Source organism: Tinamus guttatus, unplaced genomic scaffold (assembly GCF_059628265.1).
Source record: "Tinamus guttatus ecotype Peru unplaced genomic scaffold, ASM5962826v1 Tinamus_guttatus_pri_ptg001262l, whole genome shotgun sequence".
NCBI classification, from domain to species: Eukaryota; Metazoa; Chordata; class Aves; order Tinamiformes; family Tinamidae; genus Tinamus; species Tinamus guttatus.
Genome location: NW_028289796.1, coordinates 1 through 22,578, shown reverse-complemented (window position 1 = coordinate 22,578; position 22,578 = coordinate 1). Strand labels below are relative to the sequence as shown.

The window sequence follows — 22,578 nt, the reverse complement described above, 5'->3', positions numbered from 1 at the left end:
GAGGTGGGAGACCCCCAAGTGTGGGGCGGGATGTGGGGAGATGTGGGGCAGGATGTGGGGCTGGGTGTGGGGAGATGTGGGGCTGGGATGTGGGGCTGGGGGGGAATGTGGGCAGGGATATGGGGCAGGATGTGGGGCTGGGTGTGGGGCTGGGTGTGGGGCTGGGATGTGGGGTGGGATGTGGGGATTGGGGGATGTGGGGCGGGCTGTGGGGCTGGGGGCTATTGGGGGTCATTGGGGATGTGGGGCTGGGGGATCGGGGGGCATCAAGGGGGTTATTGGGGGGTCTGGGGATGTGGGCCCCGCCCCCTGGCCCCGCCCCCACCCCATAGCCCCGCCCCATCCCCATAGCCCCGCCCCATCCCCATGGCCACGCCCTATCCCCATAGCCCCACCCCTCACCCCATGGCCCCGCCCCATCCCATGGCCCTGCCCCCTGCCCCCGCCCCATCCCCACAGCCCCGCCCTATCCCCATAGCCCCACCCCTCACCCCATGGCCCCGCCCCAGGCCCCGCCCCCATCCACATAGCCCCGCCCCGTGGCCACACCCCCATGGCCCCGCCCATCCCCATGGCCCCGCCCACGGCCCCACCCCATGGCCCCGCCCCTCACCCCCTGGCCCCGCCCCCTGGCCCCGCCCCCTTCCCCAAAGCCCCACCCCATCCCCATAGCCCCACCCCATGGCCCCGCCCCCTGGCCCCGCCCCCTTCCCCATAGCCCCACCCCTCACCCCATGGCCCCGCCCCTCACCTCATGGCCCTGCCCCCTGGTCCCGCCCCATCCCATAGCCCCGCCCCCATCCCATAGCCCCGCCCCTCACCCCATGGCCCCGCCCCCATCCCCATAGCCCCGCCCCATCCCCATGGCCCCGCCCCATGGCCCCGCCCCTCACCCCATGGCCCCGCCCACAGGAGCCGTCATGGCGCCCGGCCGTCGTCACCGTCACCGTCACCGTCGTCGTCACCGTCACCGTCACCGCCCTGTGGGGACACCAGCCCATGGTGACAGTGACACCCGCCCTGGTGGCCCTGGTGGCCCTGGTGGCCCTGGGACACCTGCAGGTGCCACCACCCATGGCCGCCCTATGGGGCCACCCCCTTGTGGTGACAGTGACACCCATCGTGGTGGCCCTGGTGGCCCTGGGCGCCTGTAGCCACCTCCGGGTGTCCCCAATCATGGCCGCCCTATGGGGCCACCCCCTCGTGGTGACAATGACACTGGCCACGGTGGCCCTGGTGACATTAGGAGCCCATAGACACCTGTGGGTGCCACCGCTCGTGGTGACAACAGCCGCCCTATGGGGCCACCCCCTTGTGGTGACGGTGACACTGGCCCTGGTGGCCCTGGTGGCCCTGGTGGCATTAGGAGCCCATAGACACCTATGGGTGCCACCGCTGGTGGCCATGGCCACCCTATGGGGCCACCCCCTTGTGGGGACAGTGGCCCTGGTGGCCCTGGTGGCCTTGGGGACACGGGGACCCCCCTGGCTCCCCCCTGTCCTCTCCATGGTGGCCCTATGGGGACACCCCATTGCGGTGACAACGTCCCCCATCATGGGGACAATGTCCCCCATGGGGGTGGCCCTGGTGGCCCTGGTGGCCTTGGGGACACGGGGACCCCCTTGGCTCCCCCCCATCCTCTCCATGGTGGCCCTATGGGGCCACCCCCTTGTGGGGACATTGGCCCTGGTGGCCCTGGTGGCCTTGGGGACACAGGGACCCCCCTGGCTCCCCCTTGTCCTATCAATGGTGGCCCTATGGGGCCACCCCATTGCGGTGACAACGTCCCCCATAGGGGTGGCCTTGGTGGCCTTGGTGGCCTTGGGGACACAGGGACCCCCTTGGCTCCCCCTTGTCCTATCAATGGCCGCCCTATGGGGCCACCCCCTCGCGGTGACAACGTCCCCCGTGGGGACGGTGGCCCTGGTGGCCCTGGTGGCCCTGGGGACGCGGGGACCCCCCTGGCTCCCGGTGTTGCTGTTGGCCGCGCAGCTCCTGGCCCGGCCCTGGTTGTTCGTCCCGCTGTACGCGGTGGCGCGGGTTGTCCCCGTTGTCCCCGTTGTCCCCGTTGTCCCCATTGTCCCCGTCAAGGGAACAGTCGGCGGCCGCCTGTGGCTCCGCGCGCTGTTGCGGCTGCCCCGGCCGCTGTTCGCGGCGCTGCTGCGGGCGGGGGCGGCCTCCGAGCGCCGCCTGTTCCGCCTGTTCCCCCGCGCCCGCCGCGGCGGCCGCCGGTCCCGGCTGCCTGTGCGCGCGGTGACGCAACCGGTGACACCGGGGGGACAGTCGGGGACACAGCCGGGGACACTCGGGGGCCTGTGGGGCGCCCTGGCCGCGTGGCTGCCTGTGCGCGCGGTGACACAAGCGGTGACGGTGACACGAGCGGTGACGGTGACACAAGCGGTGACGGTGACACGAGCGGGGAGACAAGCGGTGACGCCAGGGACGCAACGGGTGACATCAGGGACGCGACCGGTGACGCCAGGACAAGCGGTGACGCGAGCGGCGATGGAGGGACAACCGGGGAGACAATGGGGGAAACAACCGGGGAAACAAGCGGTGACACCAGGGACACAACCGGTGACACAACCGGTGACACAACCGGGGACACCGGGACAACCGGGGACGCAACCGGGGACACCAGGGGGACAATTGGGGACACTCGGCGGCCTATGGGGCGCCCTGGCCGCGCGGCTGCCTGTGCGCGCGGTGACGGTGACACAACCGGGGACACAACCGGTGACACCGGGGAAACAACCGGTGACACCGGGGACACAACCGGGGACACAACTGGTGACACCGGTGACACAACCGGTGACACAAGCGGTGACACTCGGGGCCCTTTGGGGCGCCCTGGCCGCGCGGCTGCCGGTGCGCGGGGTGACACAGCGGGTGACACCGGGACAACCGGTGACACAACCGGTGACACAGGCGGTGTCAGTCGGTCTATGGGGCGCGCTGGCCCCACGGCTGCCCCCCGCCGCCCTGCGCTGCCTGCGGCGCCTGCGGCTGCTGCGGCCGCCCCCCCGGCCCAGCCGCATCCCCCGCCCGGCCCCACGGCTGCCCCATAGCGGAGCCGCCCCACGGCGCCCGCCCCATAGCGCTGCCCCACGGCTGCCCCATAGCACCGCCCCACAGCCACCTGCCCCACGGCGCCCCTGGAGGTGACGGCGGCTGCCCCATGGCTGCCCCATAGCGCTGCCCCACAGCCAGCCCCATGGCTGCCCCATAGCGGAGCCGCCGCTGCCCCACGGCGCCCGCCCCATAGCGGAGCTGCTGCTGCCCCACAGCCGGCCCCACGGCTGCCCCCGGCCCCACGGCGCCCGTGGAGGTGACGGCGGCTGCCCCATGGCTGCCCCACGGCTGCCCCATAGCGCCTGCCCCACAGCCAGCCCCACAGCTGCCCCATAGCGGAGCTGCTGCCCCACGGCTGCCCCACGGGGCTGCCCCACAGCCACCTGCCCCACGGCGCCCATGGAGGTGACGGCGGCTGCCCCACGGCTGCCCCACGGCTGCCCCATAGCGGAGCCGCCGCTGCCCCACGGCGCCCGCCCCATAGCGCCGCTGCTGCCCCATAGCGCTGCCCCACGGCTGCCCCTGGCCCCATGGCGCCCCTGGAGGTGACGGCGGCTGCCCCACGGCTGCCCCATAGCGGAGCCGCCGCCGCCCCACGGTGCCCGCCCCATAGCGGCGCTGCTGCCCCATAGTGCTGCCCCATGGTGCCCATGGAAGTGACAGCGCCTGCCCCATAGCGCTGCCCCATAGCACCGCTGCCGCCCCACAGCGCCTGCCCCATAGCGCTGCCCCATAGCGCTGCCCCACGGTGCCTGCCCCACGGCTGCCCCATAGCGCCGCCCCACGGCTGCCCCCGGCCCCACGGCGCCCCTGGAGGTGACGGCGTCCACCCCCCCCAACACATGTGGGTCCCCCGGCCCCACGGAACACTACGGCCCAGCCCCGCTATGGGGCGCCCTATGGGGCTGGGGGGGTCCAGTCCCGCTATGGGGCCAGGGCTTCCCTATGGGGCTGGGGGACCCCCATGGGGTCCCAGATCCCCCCTATGGGGCCGCCGCTCCCCGCTATGGGGCCAGGGGGTCCCTATGGGGCCAGGGGGTCCCTATGGGGCTGGGGATCCCCCCTATGGGGCTGGAAGGCGCTTCAGGACCCCCCATTGGGGTTATGGGGCCCATGGGGCGCCCATAGGGACCCGGTGCCCCCCAAGTCCCCCCATGGGGCCCCCCAAGTCCCCCCATGGGCCCTATAGGGCCCTGGGACCCCCGAGTCCCCCCATAGGGCCCCATAGGGACCTGGTGCCCCCCAAGTCCCCCCATAGGGACCCATAGGGCCCCGGTGCCCCCCAAGTTGCCCCATAGGGACCCCGGGCCCCCCAAGTCGCCCCATGGGGCCCCATAGGGACCCAGCGCCCCCCAAGTTGCCCCATAGGGACCCATAGGGACCCGGGCCCCCCAACTCCCCCTATGGGGCCTGGGCGCCCCCCAAGTTCCCCCATAGGGACCCGGGCCCCCCAAGTTGCCCCATAGGGCCCCATAGGGCCTCGGGTGCCCCCCAAGTCCCTCCATGGGCCCTATAGGGACCCCGGGCCCCCCAAGTCCCCCCATGGGGCCCCCCAAGTCGCCCCATAGGGCCCCGGTGCCCCCCAACTCCCCCCGTGGCCCCTTTTGCTGCTCCCCTATTTATTGGGGGGGTCCCGTTTCCATTGGGATTTTTGGGTTCTTTTTCCTCCATTTCACTATTTCGGTTGGATTTTGTTGCTCGTTTTCGGTTCTTTTTAATTTTATTCTTTCCATTCTCCTTTTTAAATATATCTATTTAAAAAAACTGTTATTTTCAGTTCCAATTTTGGGTTTATTTCTTTAGAAAAACGTTAATTTTCAGTCCTACGTTTTTTATTATTATTTTTAAATCCATTTTTAATTTCGCGTTTTTATTTGTTTCAAAAAACTCCATTTTCAGTTCTGTTTCCTTTTTAATTTGCTTTGAAAAAAGCCAATTTTGGGGTTTTTATTTGATTTTCGCTTTGCCGGGGGGGGGTCCCCGGACGCCTGGGCCCTTTGCTCGAATTTTGGGTGGATTTATTGGCTTTTTGGGTCATGGGGACAGGGACGTTGGGGACAATGGGTCACTTGGGGGGGGAGGGGAGGGGGCGGGGCCTCCCTCCCCCAGCCGGGGGGCGGGGCCGCGCGGGGGGGCGGGGCTCCCAGCAGCCAATCCGGGGGCGGCTCCGCCGGGCCCGTCCCGCCCCCTCCCAGCGCCCCCCAGGCCCATTCGCCCCCCGGCTCTGACGGTGAGAGGGGCTGGGGCGCTGTGGGGCGCTATGGGGCTGGGTGCTATGGGGCGCTATGGGGCAGGGCGCTATGGGGCGCTGTGGGTCCCTATGGGTCCCTATGGGTCCCTATGGGGCTCTATGGGTCCCTATGGGGCTCTATGGGGCGCTATGGGTCGCTATGGGTCCCTATGGGGCGCTATGGGGCAGGGCGCTATGGGGCAGGGTGCTATGGAGCGCTGTGGGGCGCTATGGGTCCCTATGGGGTGCTATGGGGCAGGGCGCTGCGGGGTGGTGTGGGGCGCTATGGGTCGCTATGGGTCCCTATGGGGTTTTATGGGGCACTATGGGGTGCTATGGGTCCCTATGGGGCTCTATGGGGCGCTATGGGTCGCTATGGGGCGCTATGGGTCCCTGTGGGGCGCTATGGGGCAGGACCCCACTGGGGGTGGGGGCCTCTATGGGACAGGACCCCCATGTGGGAGGGATCCCTATGGGGCAGGAGCCTGGTCGCTATGGGGCAGGACCCCCGTGGGGGGGGTCTATGGGGCAGGACCCCTGTGGGGGGGGGGCTCTATGGGGCAGGACCCCAGGGTGCGGTGTCGCTATGGGGCAGGAACCCTCTGGGGGGAGTCGTTATGGGGCAGGACCCCGGTCGCTATGGGGCAGGACTCGCTATGGGGCAGGTGGGGGTCACTATGGGACAGGGCCCCACGTGGGGGAGGGGTCGCTATGGGGCAGGGGGTCGCTATGGGGCAGGACTCGCTATGGGGCAGGTGGAGGTCTCTATGGGGCAGGGGGTCGCTATGGGGCAGGGCCCTGCGCAGGGGAGGGGTCGCTATGGGGCAGGGCCCCACGCGGGGGAGGGGGTCGCTATGGGGCAGGACTCGCTATGGGGCAGGGGGTCGCTATGGGGCAGGGCCCCGCACGGGGGGGTCGCTATGGGGTGGGGGGGGTCGCTATGGGGCAGGGCCCCACGCGGGGGAGGGGTCGCTATGGGGCAGGGGGTCGCTATGGGGCAGGGCGGGGCAGTCGCTATGGGGCAGGACTCGCTATGGGGCAGGTGGGGGTCGCTATGGGGCGGAGGGGTCGCTATGGGGCAGGGGGAGGGGTCGCTATGGGGCAGGGGGTGACGTGGCCGCCCTGGGTTGGACTTTGGCCCCGGCCGGGAGCAGCGGGGGAGGGGGAGGGGGCGGGGCCAGGAGGCCGATCCCGGGGGCCGCTGTGGGGCAGGAGGGGGTCGCTATGGGGCGGGAGGGGACGTAGGGGTCCCTATGGGGTGTCTATGGGGCAGGACCCCATTAGAGAGGGTCCCTATGGGGCAGGAGGGAACTTAGGGGTCGCTATGGGGCAGGAAGGGACTTAGGGGTCGCTATGGGGCAGGAGGGGACTTAGGGGTCCCTATGGGGCGGGAAGGAGCTTAGGGGTCGCTATGGGGCAGGAGGGCACTTAGGGGTCCCTATGGGGTGTCTATGGGGCAGGACCCCATCAGAGAGGGTCCCTATGGGGCAGGAGGGGACTTAGGGGTCGCTATGGGGCAGGAGGGGACTTAGGGGTCACTATGGGTCGGGAGGGGAGTTAGGGGTCCCTATGGGGCAGGAGGGAAATTAGGGGTCCCTGTGGGGTGTCTATGGGGCAGGACCCCATTAGAGAGGGTCCCTATGGGGCAGGAGGGAACTTAGGGGTCCCTATGGGGCAGGAGGGCACTTAGGGGTCCCTATGGGGCAGGAGGGAAATTAGGGGTCCCTGTGGGGTGTCTATGGGGCAGGACCCCATCAGAGAGGGTCCCTATGGGGCAGGAGGGGACTTAGGGGTCGCTATGGGGCAGGAGGGAAATTAGGGGTCCCTGTGGGGTGTCTATGGGGCAGGACCCCATTAAAGAGGGTCCCTATGGGGCAGGAGGGAACTTAGGGGTCGCTATGGGGCAGGAGGGGACTGAGGGGTCGCTATGGGGCAAGGACCCAATACAAGGGGGTGTCTATGGGGCAGGAGGCAACTTAGGGGTCTCTATGGATCAGAACCCAACATGGGGCAATCTATGGGTCAAGACCCAACTTGGGCGTCTCTATGGGGCAGAACCCAACATATGGGTCTCTATGGGGCAGGACCCGCCTTGGGCGTTTCTGTGGGTCAAGACCCAACATAGGGGGTCTCTATGGGTCAGAACCCAACATAGGGTATCTCTATAGGTCAAGACCCAACTTGGGGGTCTCTATGGGTCTAGACACAATCTAGGGGTTTCTATGGGTCCCAACCCAACTTGGGACATCTCTATGGGTCAAGACCCAAGTTATGGGTCATGACTCAACTTGTTGGGTCTCTATGGGTCAAGACCCAACTTGGGGAGTCTCTATAGGTCAAGACCCACCTTATGGGGTGTCTATGGGTCCCAACCCAACTTGGGCATCTCAATGGGTCAAGACCCAACTTGAGGGGTCTCTATGGGTCAAGACCCAAGTTATGGGTCCCGACCCACCTTATGGGGTGTCTATGGGTCCTGACCCAACTTGGGCGTCTCAATGGGTCAAGACGCAACTTGTTGGGACTCTATGGGTCAAGACCCAACTTGGGGGGTCTCTATGGGTCTAGACCCAACCTAGGGGTATCTATGGGTCCCAACCCAACTTGGCCATCTCTATGGGTCAAGACTCAACATAGGGCATCTCTATGGGTCATGACGCAACTTGTTGGGTGCCTATGGGTCAAGACCCAACTTATGAATCAAGACCCAACTTGGGGCATCTCTATGGGTCAAGACCCAACATATGGGTCAAGACCCAACTTGAGGTGTCTCTATGGGTCAAGACCCAACGTATGGGTCAAGACCCAACTTGCTGGGTCTCTATGGGTCTAGACCCAACTTGGGGAGTCTCTATGGGTCTAGACCCAACTTGGGCGTCTCTATGAGTCAAGACCCAACTTGTTGGGTCTCTATGGGTCCCAACCCAACTTGGGCATCTCAATGGGTCAAGACTCAACTTGTTGAGTCTCTATGGGTCAAGACTCAACATAGGGCATCTCCATGGGTCAAGACCCAACTTATGGGTCCTGACCCACCTTATGGGGTGTCTATGGGTCAAGACCCAACTTGAGGGGTCTCAATGAGTCAAGACCCAACAAGTTGGGTCTCTATGAGTCAACACGCAACTTGGGCATCTCTATGGGTCAAGACCCAACTTGTTGAGTCTCTATGGGTCAAGACCCAACTTATGGGGTCTCTATGGGTCAAGACCCAACTTGTTGGGTCTTTATGGGTCTAGACCCAACTTGGGCGTCTCTATGAGTCAAGACCCAAGTTGTTCGGTCTCTATGGGTCAAGACTCAACTTGTTGGGTCTCTATGGGTCAAGACCCAACCTATGGGTCCCGACCCACCTTATGGGGTCTCCATGGGTCCCACCCCAACCCAATGCCCCCCGTCCCGTTGCAGCGCCCCATGGCGGCCCCGGAGGAGCTCGGCGCCCTCCTGCCGGCCCCCCGGCTGCGCTCGCTGGCCCTCGCGTGGCTGCAGGAGGACGCGGCCGGGCCGGACCCGGCGGCCGTGGCCGTGGGGCGGGCGCCGCGTGGGGCCGCCCTCCTGTGGGGCAGGAGCCGCCTGGGGGTCTCTATGGGGCAGGACCCGCCTTGGGCAGCGTCTCTATGGGTCAAGACCCAACATAGGGGGGTCCCTATGGGTCAAGACCCATCTTGGGCGTCTCTATGAGTCAAGACCCAACTTGTTGGGTCTCTATGGGTCATGACCCAACTTGGGGGGGTCTCTATGGGTCTAGACCCAACCTAGGGGTGTCTATGGGTCCCAACCCAACTTGGCCCTCTCTATGGGTCAAGACTCAGCATAGGGCATCTCTATGGGTCTAGACCCAACTTGGGCATCTCTATGAGTCAAGACCCAAGTTGTTGGGTCTCTATGGGTCAAGACTCAACTTGTTGGGTCAAGACTCAACTTGTTGGGTCTCTATGGGTCAAGACCCAACTTGTTGGGTCTCTATGGGTCAAGACCCAACTTATGGGTCAAGACCCAACAAGTTGGGTCTCTACGGGTCAAGACGCAACATAGGGAATCTCCATGGGTCAAGACCCAACTTGGGGAGTCTCTATGGGTCAAGACCCAACTTGTTGGGTCTTTATGGGTCATGACCCAACCTGTTGGGTCTCTATGGGTCAAGACCCAACAAGTTGGGTCTCTGTGGGTCAAGACCCAACTTATGGCCCCCGTCCCATTGCAGCGCCCCATGGCGGCCCCGGAGGAGCTCGGCGCCCTCCTGCCGGCCCCCCGGCTGCGCTCGCTGGCCCTCGCGTGGCTGCAGGAGGACGCGGCCGGGCCGGACCCGGCGGCCGTGGCCGTGGGGCGGGCGCCGCGTGGGGCCGCCCTCCTGTGGGGCAGGACCCGCCTGGGGGTCTCTATGGGGCAGGACCCGCCTTGGGCAGCGTCTCAATGGGTCAAGACCCAACATAGGGGGGTCCCTATGGGTCAAGACCCAACATAGGGGGGTCTCTATGGGTCAAGACCCAACTGGTTGGGTCTCTATGGGTCAAGACCCAACTTGGGTGTCTCAACGGGTCAAGACCCAACATAGGGCATCTCTATGGGTCTGAACCCAACATAGGGGTCCCTATGGGTCAAGACCCAACTTGGGGAGTCTCTATGGGTCAAGACCCAACTTGTTGGGTCTCTACGGGTCAAGACCCAACTTGGGCATCTCTATGGGTCAAGACTCAACATAGCGCATCTCTATGGGTCAAGACCCAACTTGGGGCATCTCTATGGGTCAAGACCCAACTTGGGGAGACTCTATGGGTCATGACCCAACTTGGGGCGTCTCTATGGGTCAAGACCCAACTTGGGGAGTCTCTATGGGTCAAGACCCAACTTGGGGCGTCTCTATGGGTCAAGACCCAACTTGGGGCATCTCCATGGGTCAAGGCCCAACTTGTTGGGTCTCTATGAGTCAAGACCCAACTTGGGTGTCTCAATGGGTCCCAACCCAACTTGTTGGGTCTCTACGGGTCTAGACGCAACATAGGGCATCTCCATGGGTCAAGACCCAACTTGGGGAGTCTCTATGGGTCAAGACCCAACTTGGGGGGTCTCTATGGGTCAACACCCAACTTAGGCATCTCTATAGGACAAGATCCAACTTGTTGGGTCAAGACTCAACTTGCTGGATCTCTGTGGGTCAAGACCTAACTGGGGTGTTTTTATGGGTCAAGACCCAACTTGTTGGGTCTCTATGGGTCAAGACCCAACATAGGGCATCTCTATGGGTCAAGACCCAACTTATGGGTCAAGACCCAACAAGTTGGGTCTCTATGAGTCAACACTCAACTTGGGCATCTCTATGGGTCAAGAACCAACTTGAGGTGTCTCTATGGGTCAAGACCCAACTTGGGGAGTCTCTATGGGTCAAGACCCAACTTGTTGGGTCTCTGTGGGTCAAGACTCAACTTGTTGGGTCTCTATGGGTCAAGACCCAACCTATGGGTCCCGACCCACCTTATGGGGTGTCTATGGGTCCCAACCCAACTTGAGGGGTCTCAATGAGTCAAGACCCAACAAGTTGGGTCTCTATGAGTCAACACGCAACTTGGGCATCTCTATGGGTCAAGACCCAACTTGTTGAGTCTCTATGGGTCAAGACCCAACTTATGGGGTCTCTATGGGTCAAGAACCAACTTGGGGCATCTCTATGGGTCAAGACCCAACTTGGGTGTCTCTATGGGTCAAGACCCAACTTGGGCATCTCTATAGGACAAGATCCAACTTGTTGGGTCAAGACTCAACTTGTTGGGTCTCTATGGGTCAAGACCCAACTTATGGGTCCCGACCCACCTTATGGGGTCTCCATGGGTCCCACCCCAACCCACGCCCCCCGTCCTCTCCCCGCAGCCCCATGGCGGCCCCGGAGGAGCTCGGCGCCCTCCTGCCGGCCCCCCGGCTGCGCTCGCTGGCCCTCGCGTGGCTGCAGGAGGACGCGGCCGGGCCGGACCCGGCGGCCGTGGCCGTGGGGCGGGCGCCGCGTGGGGCCGCCCTCCTGTGGGGCAGGACCCGCCTGGGGGTCTCTATGGGGCAGGACCCGCCTTGGGCAGCGTCTCTATGGGTCAAGACGCAACATAGGGGGGTCCCTATGAGTCAAGACCCAACTTGGGGCATCTCCATGGGTCAAGACCCAACTTGTTGGGTCTCTATGGGTCTAGATCCAACATAGGGGTCCCTATGAGTCAAGACCCAACTTGGGCATCTCTATGGGTCAAGACCCAACATAGGGCATCTCTATGGGTCTGAACCCAACATAGGGGTCCCTATGGGTCAAGACCCAACTTGGGGAGTCTCTATGGGTCTAGACCCAACTTGGGCGTCTCTATGAGTCAAGACCCAAGTTGTTGGGTCTCTATGAGTCAAGACCCAACTTGTTGGGTCTCTATGGGTCAAGACCCAACTTGGGCATCTCTATGGGTCAAGACCCAACTTGGGGGGTCTCTATGGGTCAAGACCCAACTTGGGCATCTCTATGAGTCAAGACCCAAGTTGTTGGGTCTCTATGGGTCAAGACCCAACTTGGGCATCTCTATGGGTCAAGACCCAACTTGTTGGGTCTCTATGGGTCAAGACCCAACTTATGGGTCAAGACCCAACTTGTTGGGTCTCTATGGGTCAAGACTCAACTTATGGCCCCCATCCCATTGCAGCGCCCCATGGCGGCCCCGGAGGAGCTCGGCGCCCTCCTGCCGGCCCCCCGGCTGCGCTCGCTGGCCCTCGCGTGGCTGCAGGAGGACGCGGCCGGGCCGGACCCGGCGGCCGTGGCCGTGGGGCGGGCGCCGCGTCGCGCCGCCCTCCGCTGCCACTCGCGGGGCCTCCTCGCCGGCCTCCCCTTCGCCCGCGCCCTGTTCGAGGCCACCGGCTGCCGCCTGTCCCCGAAGGTCCCCGAGGGCCACGCGGTGACACCGGGGACATTAGTGGCCGTTATCAGCGGCCCCGCGGCCGGGCTCCTATTGGCCGAGCGGGCGGCGCTCAACGCGCTGGCCCGCTGCAGCGGGGTGGCCACGGCGGCCGCGGCGGCCGTCGCCATTGGCCGGGCCCGCGGCTGGGGCGGGGCCATCGCCGGGACGCGGAAGACCACGCCCGGCTTCCGATTGGCCGAGAAGTACGCGCTGGCCGTGGGCGGGGCCCAGCCCCACCGCTACGGGCTGAGCGAGGGGCTCATGGTCAAGGACAACCACCTGGCGGCCGCGCGGCGCCCCGTGGCCGAGGTGGGGGCGCCCGGACGCCGGGGCCCGGCCCGGATCCCTGGGGCCCTTCCCGGATCCCTGGGGTCATTCCCGGATCCCTGGGGCAATTCCCAGATCCCTGGGGCCTTCCCGGGTCCCTGGGACAATTCCCGGATCCCTGGGGCCTTCCTGGATCCCTGGGCCCTTCCCGGATCCCTGGGGTCATTCCCGGATCCCTGGGGCAATTCCCGGATCCCTGGGGCCCTTCCCGGATCCCTGGGGCCCTTCCCGGATCCCTGGGGTCATTCCTGGATCCCTGGGGCCTTCCCGGATCCCTGGGGCCTTCCCGGATCCCTGGGCCCCTTCCTGGATCCCTGGGGCCCTTCCCGGATCCCGGCTCCCCTTTCCTGGATCCCCATCTCCATTCCCGGATCCCCTTCCTGAATCCCCTTCCCGGATCCCTGTTCCCGGATCTCCTTTCCCAGATCCCTGTCCCCCTTCCCGGATCCCCTTCCCAGATTCCCTTCCTGGATCCCAGACCCCTTTCCTGGATCCCTGTTCCCAGATCCCCTTTCCCGGCTCCCGTTCCAGTTTCCCGGCTCCCATTCCCATTTCCCGTCTCCCGTATCCCATTTCCCGGCCCCTGTTCCCATTTCCCGGCTCCCGTTTCCCGTTCCCGTATCCCGGCTCCCATTCCCATTTCCCGTTTCCCGTTCCCATTTCCCGGCTCCTGTTCCCATTTCCTGGATCCCGGATCCCCTTCCCGGCTCCCGTTCCCATTTCCTGGCCCCTGTTCCCATTTCCCGGCTCCCGTTCCCATTTCCCATTTCCCGGCTCCCGTTCCCGTTTCCCGTTCCCGTTTCCCGGCTCCCGTTCCCATTTCCCGGCTCCCGGATCCCCTTTCCCGTTTCCCGTTCCCGTTTCCTGGCTCCTGTTCCCGTTTCCCGTTCCCGGATCCCGGCTCCCGTTCCCATTTCCCGGCTCCCGGCTCCCGTTCCCGTTTCCCGGCCCCTGTTCCCATTTCCCGGCTCCCGTTCCCGTTTCCCGTTCCCGTATCCCGGATCCCGGCTCCCGGCTCCCGTTCCCGTTTCCCGTTTCCCGTATCCCGTTCCCGTTCCCAGCTCCCGGCTCCCATTCCCATTTCCCGTTTCCCATTCCCATTTCCCGGCTCCCGTTCCCATTTCCCATTTCCCGGCTCCCGTTCCCGTTTCCCGTTTCCCGTTTCCCAGCTCCCGTTCCCAGCTCCCGGATCCCGTTCCCGCAGGTCGTCCGCTCCGCCCGCCGCGTCGCCGGCTTCTTCCTGCGCCTGGAGGTCGAGTGCAGCTCCCTGGCCGAGGCCCTGGAGGCCGCGGGCGCCGGCGCCGACATCGTCATGTTGGACAACTTCCAACCGGAGGTGGGGGCGGGGCCACGGGGGGGGCGGGGCCACGGGGGGCGGGGCCACGGGGGGCGGGGCCTCGGGGGGCGGGGCCACGGGGGGCGGGGCCACGGGGGGCGGGGTCAGGGGGTTGAGTTGGGTCGACGTTGGATTGGCCATGGGGCTCAATGGGTTGGGTTGACCTTGAGGTGTGATGAGTTGGGTTGGGTTGACCATGGGTTGGGTTGACCATGGGTTGGGTTGACCATGGGTTGGGTTGACCATGGGGTGCAATGGGTTGGATTGGGTTGACCATGGGTTGGGTTGGGTTGACCTTGGGTTGACCATGGGTTGGGTTGACCATGGGGTGCAATGGGTTGGGTTGACCATGGGTTGCGTTGCATTGACCATGAGGTTCAATGGGTTGACCATGGGTTGCCCATGGGGTGCAATGGGTTGGGTTGACCACGAGTTGGGTTGGGTTGCCCATGGGTTACCCATGGGGTGCAATGGGTTGGGTTGGGTTGACCATGGGTTGGGTTGACCATGGGTTGCCCATGGGGTGCAATGGGTTGAGTTGGAGTGACCATGGGGTGCAACGGGTTGGGTTGCCCACGGGTTGGGTTGACCATGGGGGTGCAATGGGTTGGGTGGGTTGACCATGGGTTGGGTTGCCCATGGGGTTCAACAGGTTGAGTTGGGGTGACCACGAGTTGGGTTGGGTTGCCCATGGGGTGCAATGGGTTGGGTTGGGTTGACCACGAGTTGGGTTGGGTTGACCATGGGGTTCAATGGGTTGGGTTGCCCACGGGTTGGATTGACCATGGGTTGGGTTGACCATGGGTTGCCCATGGGGTGCAATGGGTTGGGTTGGGTTGACCATGGGTTGGGTTGCCCATGGGGTGCAATGGGTTGAGTTGGGTTGACCATGGGTTGGGTTGACCACGAGTTGGGTTGACCATGGGTTGCCCATGGGATGCAATGGGTTGAGTTGACCACGAGTTGGGTTGGGTTGACCATGGGTTGCCCATGGGGTGCAATGGGTTGGGTTGACCACGAGTTGGGTTGGGTTGACCATGGGTTGCCCATGGGGTGCAATGGGTTGGGTTGGGTTGCCCATGGGGTGCAATGGGTTGGGTTGACCATGGGTTGCGTTGCATTGACCATGGGGTTCAATGGGTTGACCATGGGTTGCCCATGGGGTGCAATGGGTTGGGTTGACCACGAGTTGGGTTGGGTTGACCATGGGTTGGGTTGACCATGGGGTGCAATGGGTTGGGTTGGGTTGACCATGGGTTGACCATGGGTTGGGTTGACCTTGGGTTGACCATGGGTTGGGTTGACCATGGGTTGATCATGGGGTGCAATGGGTTGAGTTGACCATGGGTTGGGTTGGATTGACCATGGGTTGGATTGGATTGACCATGGGTTGACCATGGGCTGCAATGGGTTGGGTTGACCTTGGGTTGGGTTGACCATGGGTTGGGTTGACCATGGGGTGCAATGGGTTGAGTTGACCATGGGTTGGTTTGGCCATGGGTTGACCTTGGGGTGCAATGGGTTGGGTTGGGTTGACCATGGGGTGCAATGGGTTGAGTTGGAGTGACCATGGGGTGCAATGGGTTGGGTTGACCACAGGTTGGGTTGCCCATGGGGTGCAATGGGTTGGGTGGGTTGACCATGGGTTGGGTTGGGTTGCCCATGGGGTTCAACGGGTTGAGTTGGGGTGACCATGGGTTGCCCATGGGGTGCAATGGGTTGGGTTGGGTTGACCATGGGGGTGCAATGGGTTGGGTTGGGTTGACCTTGGGTTGACCATGGGGGTGCAATGGGTTGGGTTGCCCACGGGTTGGGTTGACCATGGGCTGCAATGGGTTGGGTTGACCATGGGTTGCGTTGCATTGACCATGGGGTTCAATGGGTTGACCATGGGTTGCCCACGGGGTGCAATGGGTTGGGTTGACCACGAGTTGGGTTGGGTTGACCATGGGTTGGGTTGACCATGGGGTTCAATGGGTTGACCATGGGTTGCCCATGGGGTGCAATGGGTTGGGTTGGGTTGACCATGGGGTGCAATGGGTTGGGTTGCCCACGGGTTGGGTTGACCATGGGCTGCAATGGGTTGGGTTGACCATGGGTTGCATTGCATTGACCATGAGGTTCAATGGGTTGACCATGGGTTGCCCATGGGGTGCAATGGGTTGGGTTGACCATGGGTTGCGTTGCATTGACCATGAGGTTCAATGGGTTGACCATGGGTTCCCCATGGGGTGCAATGGGTTGGGTTGGGTTGACCATGGGTTGGGTTGACCATGGGTTCCCCATGGGGTGCAAGGGGTTGCGTTGTGACCGTGGGGCGCCGTGGGGCGCCGTGGGGCAGGAGCTGCACGCGGCCGCCGCCGCCGTCAAGGCCGCCTTCCCCTCGGTGACCGTGGAGGCCAGCGGGGGCATCGGGGAGGCCAAACTGCCCCTCATGATGGGGCCCCACGTGGACGTCATCTCCATGGGGAGCCTCACGCAGGCGGCCCCCGCGCTCGACTTCTCCCTCCGCGTCCTCCCCGATGACGGGGACGACGGGGACGACGGGGACGACGACGGGGGGGACAACGGGGGGGACAACGGGGACAACGGGGACAACGGCCAGCTGCCCTTCTGAGGCCCTCCCCCTGCTGTGGGGCTGGGCTGGGGCCTCCATCCCGTCTATGGGTCCATGGGGCCTCCATTCCCATCCATGGGGCCTCCATTCCCCTCCATGAGTCCTTGGGGCCTCCATTCCCCTCTATGGGGCCTCCATCCCCATCTATGGGTCCATGGGGCCTCCATTCCCATCCATGGAGCCTCCATTCCCATCTATGGGTCCATGGGGCCTCGATCTCCATCTGTGGGTCCATGGGGCCTCCATCCCCATCTATGGGGCCTCCATCCCCATCTATGGGTCCATTGGGCCTCCATCCCCATCTATGGGGCCTCCATCCCCATCTATGGGTCCATTGGGCCTCCATCCCCATCTATGGGGCCTCCATCCCCATCTATGGGTCTATGGGGCCTCCATCTCCATCTATGGGTCTATGGGGCCTCCATCCCCATCTATGGGTCTATGGGGCCTCCATCTCCATCTATGGGTCTATGGGGCCTCCATCCCCCTCTATGGGTCTATGGGGCCTCCATCTCCATCTATGGGTCCATTGGGCCTCCATCTCCATCTATGGGGCCTCCATCCCCATCTATGGGGCCTCCATCCCCATCTACGGCTCCATGGGGACGTCCCCACCTGCCGACGTCCCCCCTTGTCCCCAAGCGCCCCCCAACCCCCCCGTCCTCGGTGTCCCCAAGCGCCCCTAGAAATAAAGAGCCCAGAAACGGGTGGAAAAACGCGTTTTTTGGGGCCGTCCCCGCTGTCCCCGTGTCCCCGTGGTGTCACTCGCCCTCCTTGTCCTCCCCGTGGGTGATGATGTAGCAGATGTTCTTGTAGTCCACGTTGCCGGCCACGTCGGGCGGGAAGGCGGCCCACATGTTCTTGATCTGGGGACGTTGGGGACGTCGGGGACGTTGGGGACATTGGGGACAATGGGGGTGTTGGGGACATGGGGGATGTTGGGGACATTGGGGGAAATCGGGGGCATTGGGGACATTGAAGACATTGAGGGCATTGGGGACGTTGGGGACATTAGGGACGTTGGGGACATTGGGGACATTAGGGATGTTGGGGAAGGTTGGGGACGTTGGGGACATTGGGGGTGTCAGTGGTGTTGGGGATATTGGGGACGTTGGGGACAATGGGGACATTGGGGACACGTTGGGGATGTTGGGGACATTGGGGACATTGGGAATATTGGGGGTGCTGGGGATGTTGGGGACGTTTTGGGGACGTTGGGGACACGTTGGGGACGTTGGGGACATGGGGACATTGGGACGTTGGGGACATTTTGGGGACATTGGGGACATTGGGGACATTGGGGACATTGGGGACATTGTCACCTCCTCGGGGGTGAAGCGGTCGCACTGGGTGGTCAGGAGCTCCTCGAGGCTGCGGAGAGACAAGTGGAGATGGCACCGTGTCCCCAATGTCCCCAATGTCCCCAATGTCCCCAATGTCCCCATTGTCCCCAATGTCCCCATGTCCCCCCATTCCCCCCATGTCCCCAGTGTCCCCAAGGTCCCCAGTCCCTCCATTCCCCCCCATTGTCCCTATGTCCCCGTTGTCCCCCCCATTGTCCCCATTGTCCCCATGTTCCCATTGGCCCATTGTCCCCATATCCCCATTCCCCTCATTCCCCGCATTCCCCCCAGTGTCCCCAATGTCCCCATTGTCCCCATTGTCCCCATTCCCCCCATGTCCCCCCCATTGTCCCCAATGTCCCCGTTGTCCCCCTTGTCCCCATTGTCCCTATGTCCCCATTGTCCCCCCCATTGTCCCCATTGTCCCCATTGTCCCCAATGTCCCCATTCCCCCCATGTCCCCCCATTGTCCCCATTGTCCCCATTCCCCCAATGTCCCCCCAATGTCCCCATTGTCCCCATTGTCCCCGCACTCACAACTTCTTCTTGATCGATCCCTTCCCGTCGGGGTCCAGCACCTTGAACGCCCCCATGATGACGTCCTCGGGGTCAGCGCCTGGGGGGGACGGGTGGCACTGGTGTCACCAGGGTGTCCCCAATGTGTCCCCAAGGAGGGACGGGGTCATGGGGTGTCCCCAAGGGGTCCCCAAGAGGGGACGGGGTCATGGGGTGTCCCCAAGGGGGGGACGGGTGGCACCGGTGGCACCAGGGGGTCCCCAAGGGGGGACGGGGCCATGGGGTGTCACCAGGGTGTCCCCAAGGTGTACCCAAGGAGGGACGGGGTCATGGGGTGTCCCCAAGGGGGACACGGGTGGCACCAGGGTGTCCCCAACATGTCCCCCAAAGGGTGATGGGGTCATGGGGTGTCCCCAAGGGGTCCCCATGGTGGGGACAGGTCATGGGGTGTCCCCAAAGGGGACACGGGTGGCACCGGTGTCACCACAGTGTCCCCAACGTGTCCCCAAGGAGGGACGGGGTCATGGGGGAGTCCCCAAGGGGGACACGGGTGGCACCCGGTGTCACCACGGTGTCCCCAAGGGGTGATGGGGCCATAGGGTGTCCCCAAGGGGTCCCCAAGGAGGGACGGGGTCACGGGGTGTCCCCAAGGTGTCCCCATGGTGGGGACAGGTCATGGGCTGTCCCCAAGGGGGACACGGGTGGCACCCGGTGTCACCAGGGGGTCCCCAAGGGGGGACAGGGCCATGGGGTGTCACCAGGGTGTCCCCAAGGGGTCCCCAAAGGGTCATGGGGTCATGGGGTGTCCCCAAGGTGTCCCCAAGGAGGGACGGGGTCATGGGGTGTCACCACGGTGTCCCCAAGGTGTCCCCATGGTGGGGGGGGGACACGGGGTGTCACCAGTGTCCCCAAGGGGTCCCCAAGATGTCCCCATGGGGGGGACAGGGTCATGGGGTGTCCCCAAGGGGCTGTGTCCCCATGGGGGTGTCTCAGGGTGTCCCCAAGGTGTCCCCAGTTGTCCCCAAGGTGTCTCCGTGTTGCCCTAGGTTGTCCCCAAGGTGTTCCCAGTTGTCCTTATGTTGTCCCCAAGGTTTCCCCAAGGTGTCCCCACCTTGTCCCCAATGTCCCCAATGTCCCCACATTGTCCCCAATGTCCCCACATTGTCCCCACGTTGTCCCCAGGGTGTCCTGGGTTGTCCCCACGTTGTCCCCACATTGTCCCCACATTGTCCCCAATGTCCCCAGGCTGTCCCCCCGTTGTCCCCACGTTGTCCCCGTTGTCCCCACATTGTCCCCAATGTCCCCCCGTTGTCCCCATGTCCCCCCGTTGTCCCCAATGTCCCCACATTGTCCCCCCCTGTTGTCCCCATTGTCCCCAATGTCCCCACATTGTCCCCAACGTCCCCCCGTTGTCCCCCGCACCCTTGAGCTTCTCCCCGAACATGGTCAGGAAGACGGTGAAGTTGATTGGCCCGGAGGCCTCCTTGATCATGGCGTCCAGCTCCTCCCCCTTGACGTTGAGGCGCCCTGGGGGCGGGGCCAGCGTCGGGACACGCCCCTCCTCATAGCCCCGCCCCCTCCTCATAACCCCGCCCCCTCCTCATAACCCCGCCCCTCCTCATAGCCCCGCCCCCTCCTCATAACCCCGCCCCCTCCTCATAACCCCGCCCCCTCCTCATAACCCCGCCCCCTCCTCATAGCCCCGCCCCCTCCTCATAGCCCCGCCCCTCCCAATAACCCCGCCCCTTCATAGCCCCACCCCCTCTGCCCTCTCCCATCCGCAGGCCCCGCCCCCTTCCGGCCAAGCCCCACCCTCCCTTCCCCGCAGGCCCCTCCCCCTTCCGCTAAGCCCCGCCCCCTCCCCATAGACCCTCCCCCACCTCTCCCCCTCCCCTTTCACTCTGCCCCAAGCCCCGCCCCCTCCTCCCCACCCCCCTTTGGCCACACCCCCCATAGCCCCGCCCCTCCCTAAGCCCCGCCCCCCATCCAGCCCCTCCTTCCCAGGTCCTGTCGCTATCATGGAGGCTCCGCCCCCTTCCAGCAGCCCCCGCCCCCTTCCAGCAGCCCCGCCCCCTTCCATTAGGCGCCGCCCCCTTTGGGACAGGCCCCGCCCCCTAGGGGACGTGACCCGCCCCCTTCCAGCAGTCCCCGCCCCCTTCCAGTAGGTCCCGCCCCCTTTGGGGCTGCCCCCGCCCCTATAGGGACAGGCCCCGCCCCCTTCGGGACAGGCCCCGCCCCCTTTTGGGCAGGCCCCGCCCCCTCGGTCCAGGCCCCGCCCCTACCCATGGCCGCGAACGTCTCCCTCAGGTCGTCCTTGTCGATGATCCCGTCCCGGTTCTGGTCAATGACGGTGAAGGCCTGGGGGACAATGGGGACAATGGGGACAATGGGGACAATGGGGACATGGGGGACAATGGGGGGAATGGGGACAATGAGGACATGGGGACAATGGGGACAATGGGGACAATGGGGACAATGAGGGGACATTGGGGACAATGTGGGGACAATGTGGGACATTGGGGACAATGGGGACAATGGGGACAATGGGGACAATGGGGACATTGGGGACATGGGGGACAATGGGGGGAATGGGGACAATGGCGACAATGGGGACATTGGGGACAATGGGGACAATGGGGACATTGGGGACAATGGGGACAATGGGGACAATGTGGGGACAATGGGGGGACAATGGGGACAATGGGGGGACAATGGGGACATGGGGACAATGGGGACAATGGGGGGACATTGGGGGACACTGGGGGGGGTCCCGGCCCCCCCGCGGCCTCATGGGAGGCTCCTCCCCCCCCTCCCCCCTCCCACCTGTCCCTGTCCCCCCCCGCCCCTCCCCCCTCCTCAAGGTGTCACCCGACCCCGGTGGCAGCTGCTGCCCCTCCCCCCCCTCCCCCTCCCCCCCTCCCCCTCCCCCAGTTCCTCCCCTCCCCCCTCAGGGATCCTCCCCCCCCCATTTGGACCCCCCCCTCCTCCTTTGCCCCTCCCCCCCCCCCGGTTCTTCCCCCCTCCCCCCTCCCCCCTCCGGGTCCCCCCTCCCCCCCCGAGGGATCCTCCCCCCCCCCCGTTTGGACCCCCCCTCCCCCCTCCTCCTTTGCCCCTCCCCCCCCCGGTTTTCCCCCCCTCCCCCCTCCCCCCCGGACCCCCCCCTTCCCCTCCCCTCCCCCCATCTGGGTCTCCCCCCTTCCCCCCCCCCCCAGGGATCCTCCCCTCCCCCCCCTTCCGACCCCCCCTCCCCCCTCCTCCTTCACCCCCCCCAGTCCCCCCCCCTCCGGCCCCCCCCCATTTCGGACCCCCCCCCCCGTTCCCCGCCCCCCCCAGGCCCCTCCCCCACCCGGATCCCCCCTCCCCCCCACCCGTTTCGCCCCCTCCCCCCATTTCGGACCCCCCCCGCCCCCCCCGAGGGGCCCCGGCGTCCGGCCCCTCCCCCCCCCCCCCCACCTCCTTGAACTCCTGGATCTGGGTCTGGTCGAACATGGAGAAAACGTTGGAGGAGCCTTCGGCAGCGCGACGCTTGGCCTTCTTGGGGGCCTGGAAATGATGTGGGGCAGAGCGCTATGGGGCAGGGTGTGGGGCAGGGCGCTATGGGGTGCTATGGGGCAGGGCGACGCTTGGCCTTCTTGGGGGCCTGTGGGGAGATGTGGGGCAGAGCGCTATGGGGCAGGGTGTGGGGCGGCTATGGGGCAGAGCGCTATGGGGCAGGGCGCTTGGCCTTCTTGGGGGCCTGGAATGATGTGGGGCAGGGCGCTATGGGGCAGGGCGCTATGGGGTGCTATGGGGCAGGGTGTGGGGCAGAGCGCTATGGGGCAGGGCGCTATGGGGCAGGGCGCTTGGCCGCGCGGCGCTTGGCCTTCTTGGGGGCCTGGAATGATGTGGGGCAGTTATGGGGCGCTATGGGTCCCCATGGGGCACTATGGGGTGCTATGGGATGGTTCCCTATGAGTCCCCATGGCATGGGGTGCTATAGGTTCCTATGGGGCGCTAGAGGGTGTTATGGGTCTCTTTGGGCTCTATGGGGCGCTATTGGTCTCTATGGGGTCTATGGGGTGCTATGGGTCTCTATGGGTCACTATCGGTCCTGCTATGGGGCGCTAGGGGTCCCGCTATGGGTCTCTATGAGTCCCTATGGGTCTCTATGGGTCCCGCTATGGGTCGCTATGGGGCTCTATGGGTCCCGCTATGGGTCTCTATGGGGCTCTATGGGTCTC

The 22,578-nt window shown here is 64.8% G+C and overlaps 2 protein-coding genes and 1 pseudogene across 2 annotated transcripts; 1 reads left to right on the top strand and 2 right to left on the bottom strand.

Moving 5' to 3' along the window:
* Positions 1 to 11,973: 11,973 nt before the first annotated feature.
* LOC148590557 (nicotinate-nucleotide pyrophosphorylase [carboxylating] pseudogene) lies at positions 11,974 to 16,499 on the top strand (annotated as a pseudogene).
* Positions 12,709 to 13,660, bottom strand: LOC148590558 (uncharacterized; the record flags this gene model as incomplete). The annotated part of the gene is made up of 2 exons (XM_088538874.1): positions 12,709 to 12,722; positions 13,027 to 13,660. Coding segments are annotated over 2 exons (648 nt in total), but the record flags the coding sequence as incomplete, so codon positions are not given.
* Positions 16,500 to 17,258: 759 nt separating the features above from the next.
* LOC148590556 (myosin regulatory light chain 11) lies at positions 17,259 to 21,895 on the bottom strand. Its single transcript, XM_088538875.1, has 6 exons — positions 21,812 to 21,895; positions 20,641 to 20,716; positions 19,781 to 19,885; positions 18,380 to 18,458; positions 17,822 to 17,870; positions 17,259 to 17,365 (listed from the first exon to the last, which is right to left on the bottom strand). Exons 1-6 carry the CDS (start codon positions 21,845 to 21,847, stop codon positions 17,261 to 17,263), a joined length of 450 nt encoding a protein of 149 aa, XP_088395001.1. The 5' UTR covers positions 21,848 to 21,895; the 3' UTR covers positions 17,259 to 17,260.
* Between the last annotated feature and the right edge of the window lie 683 nt (positions 21,896 to 22,578).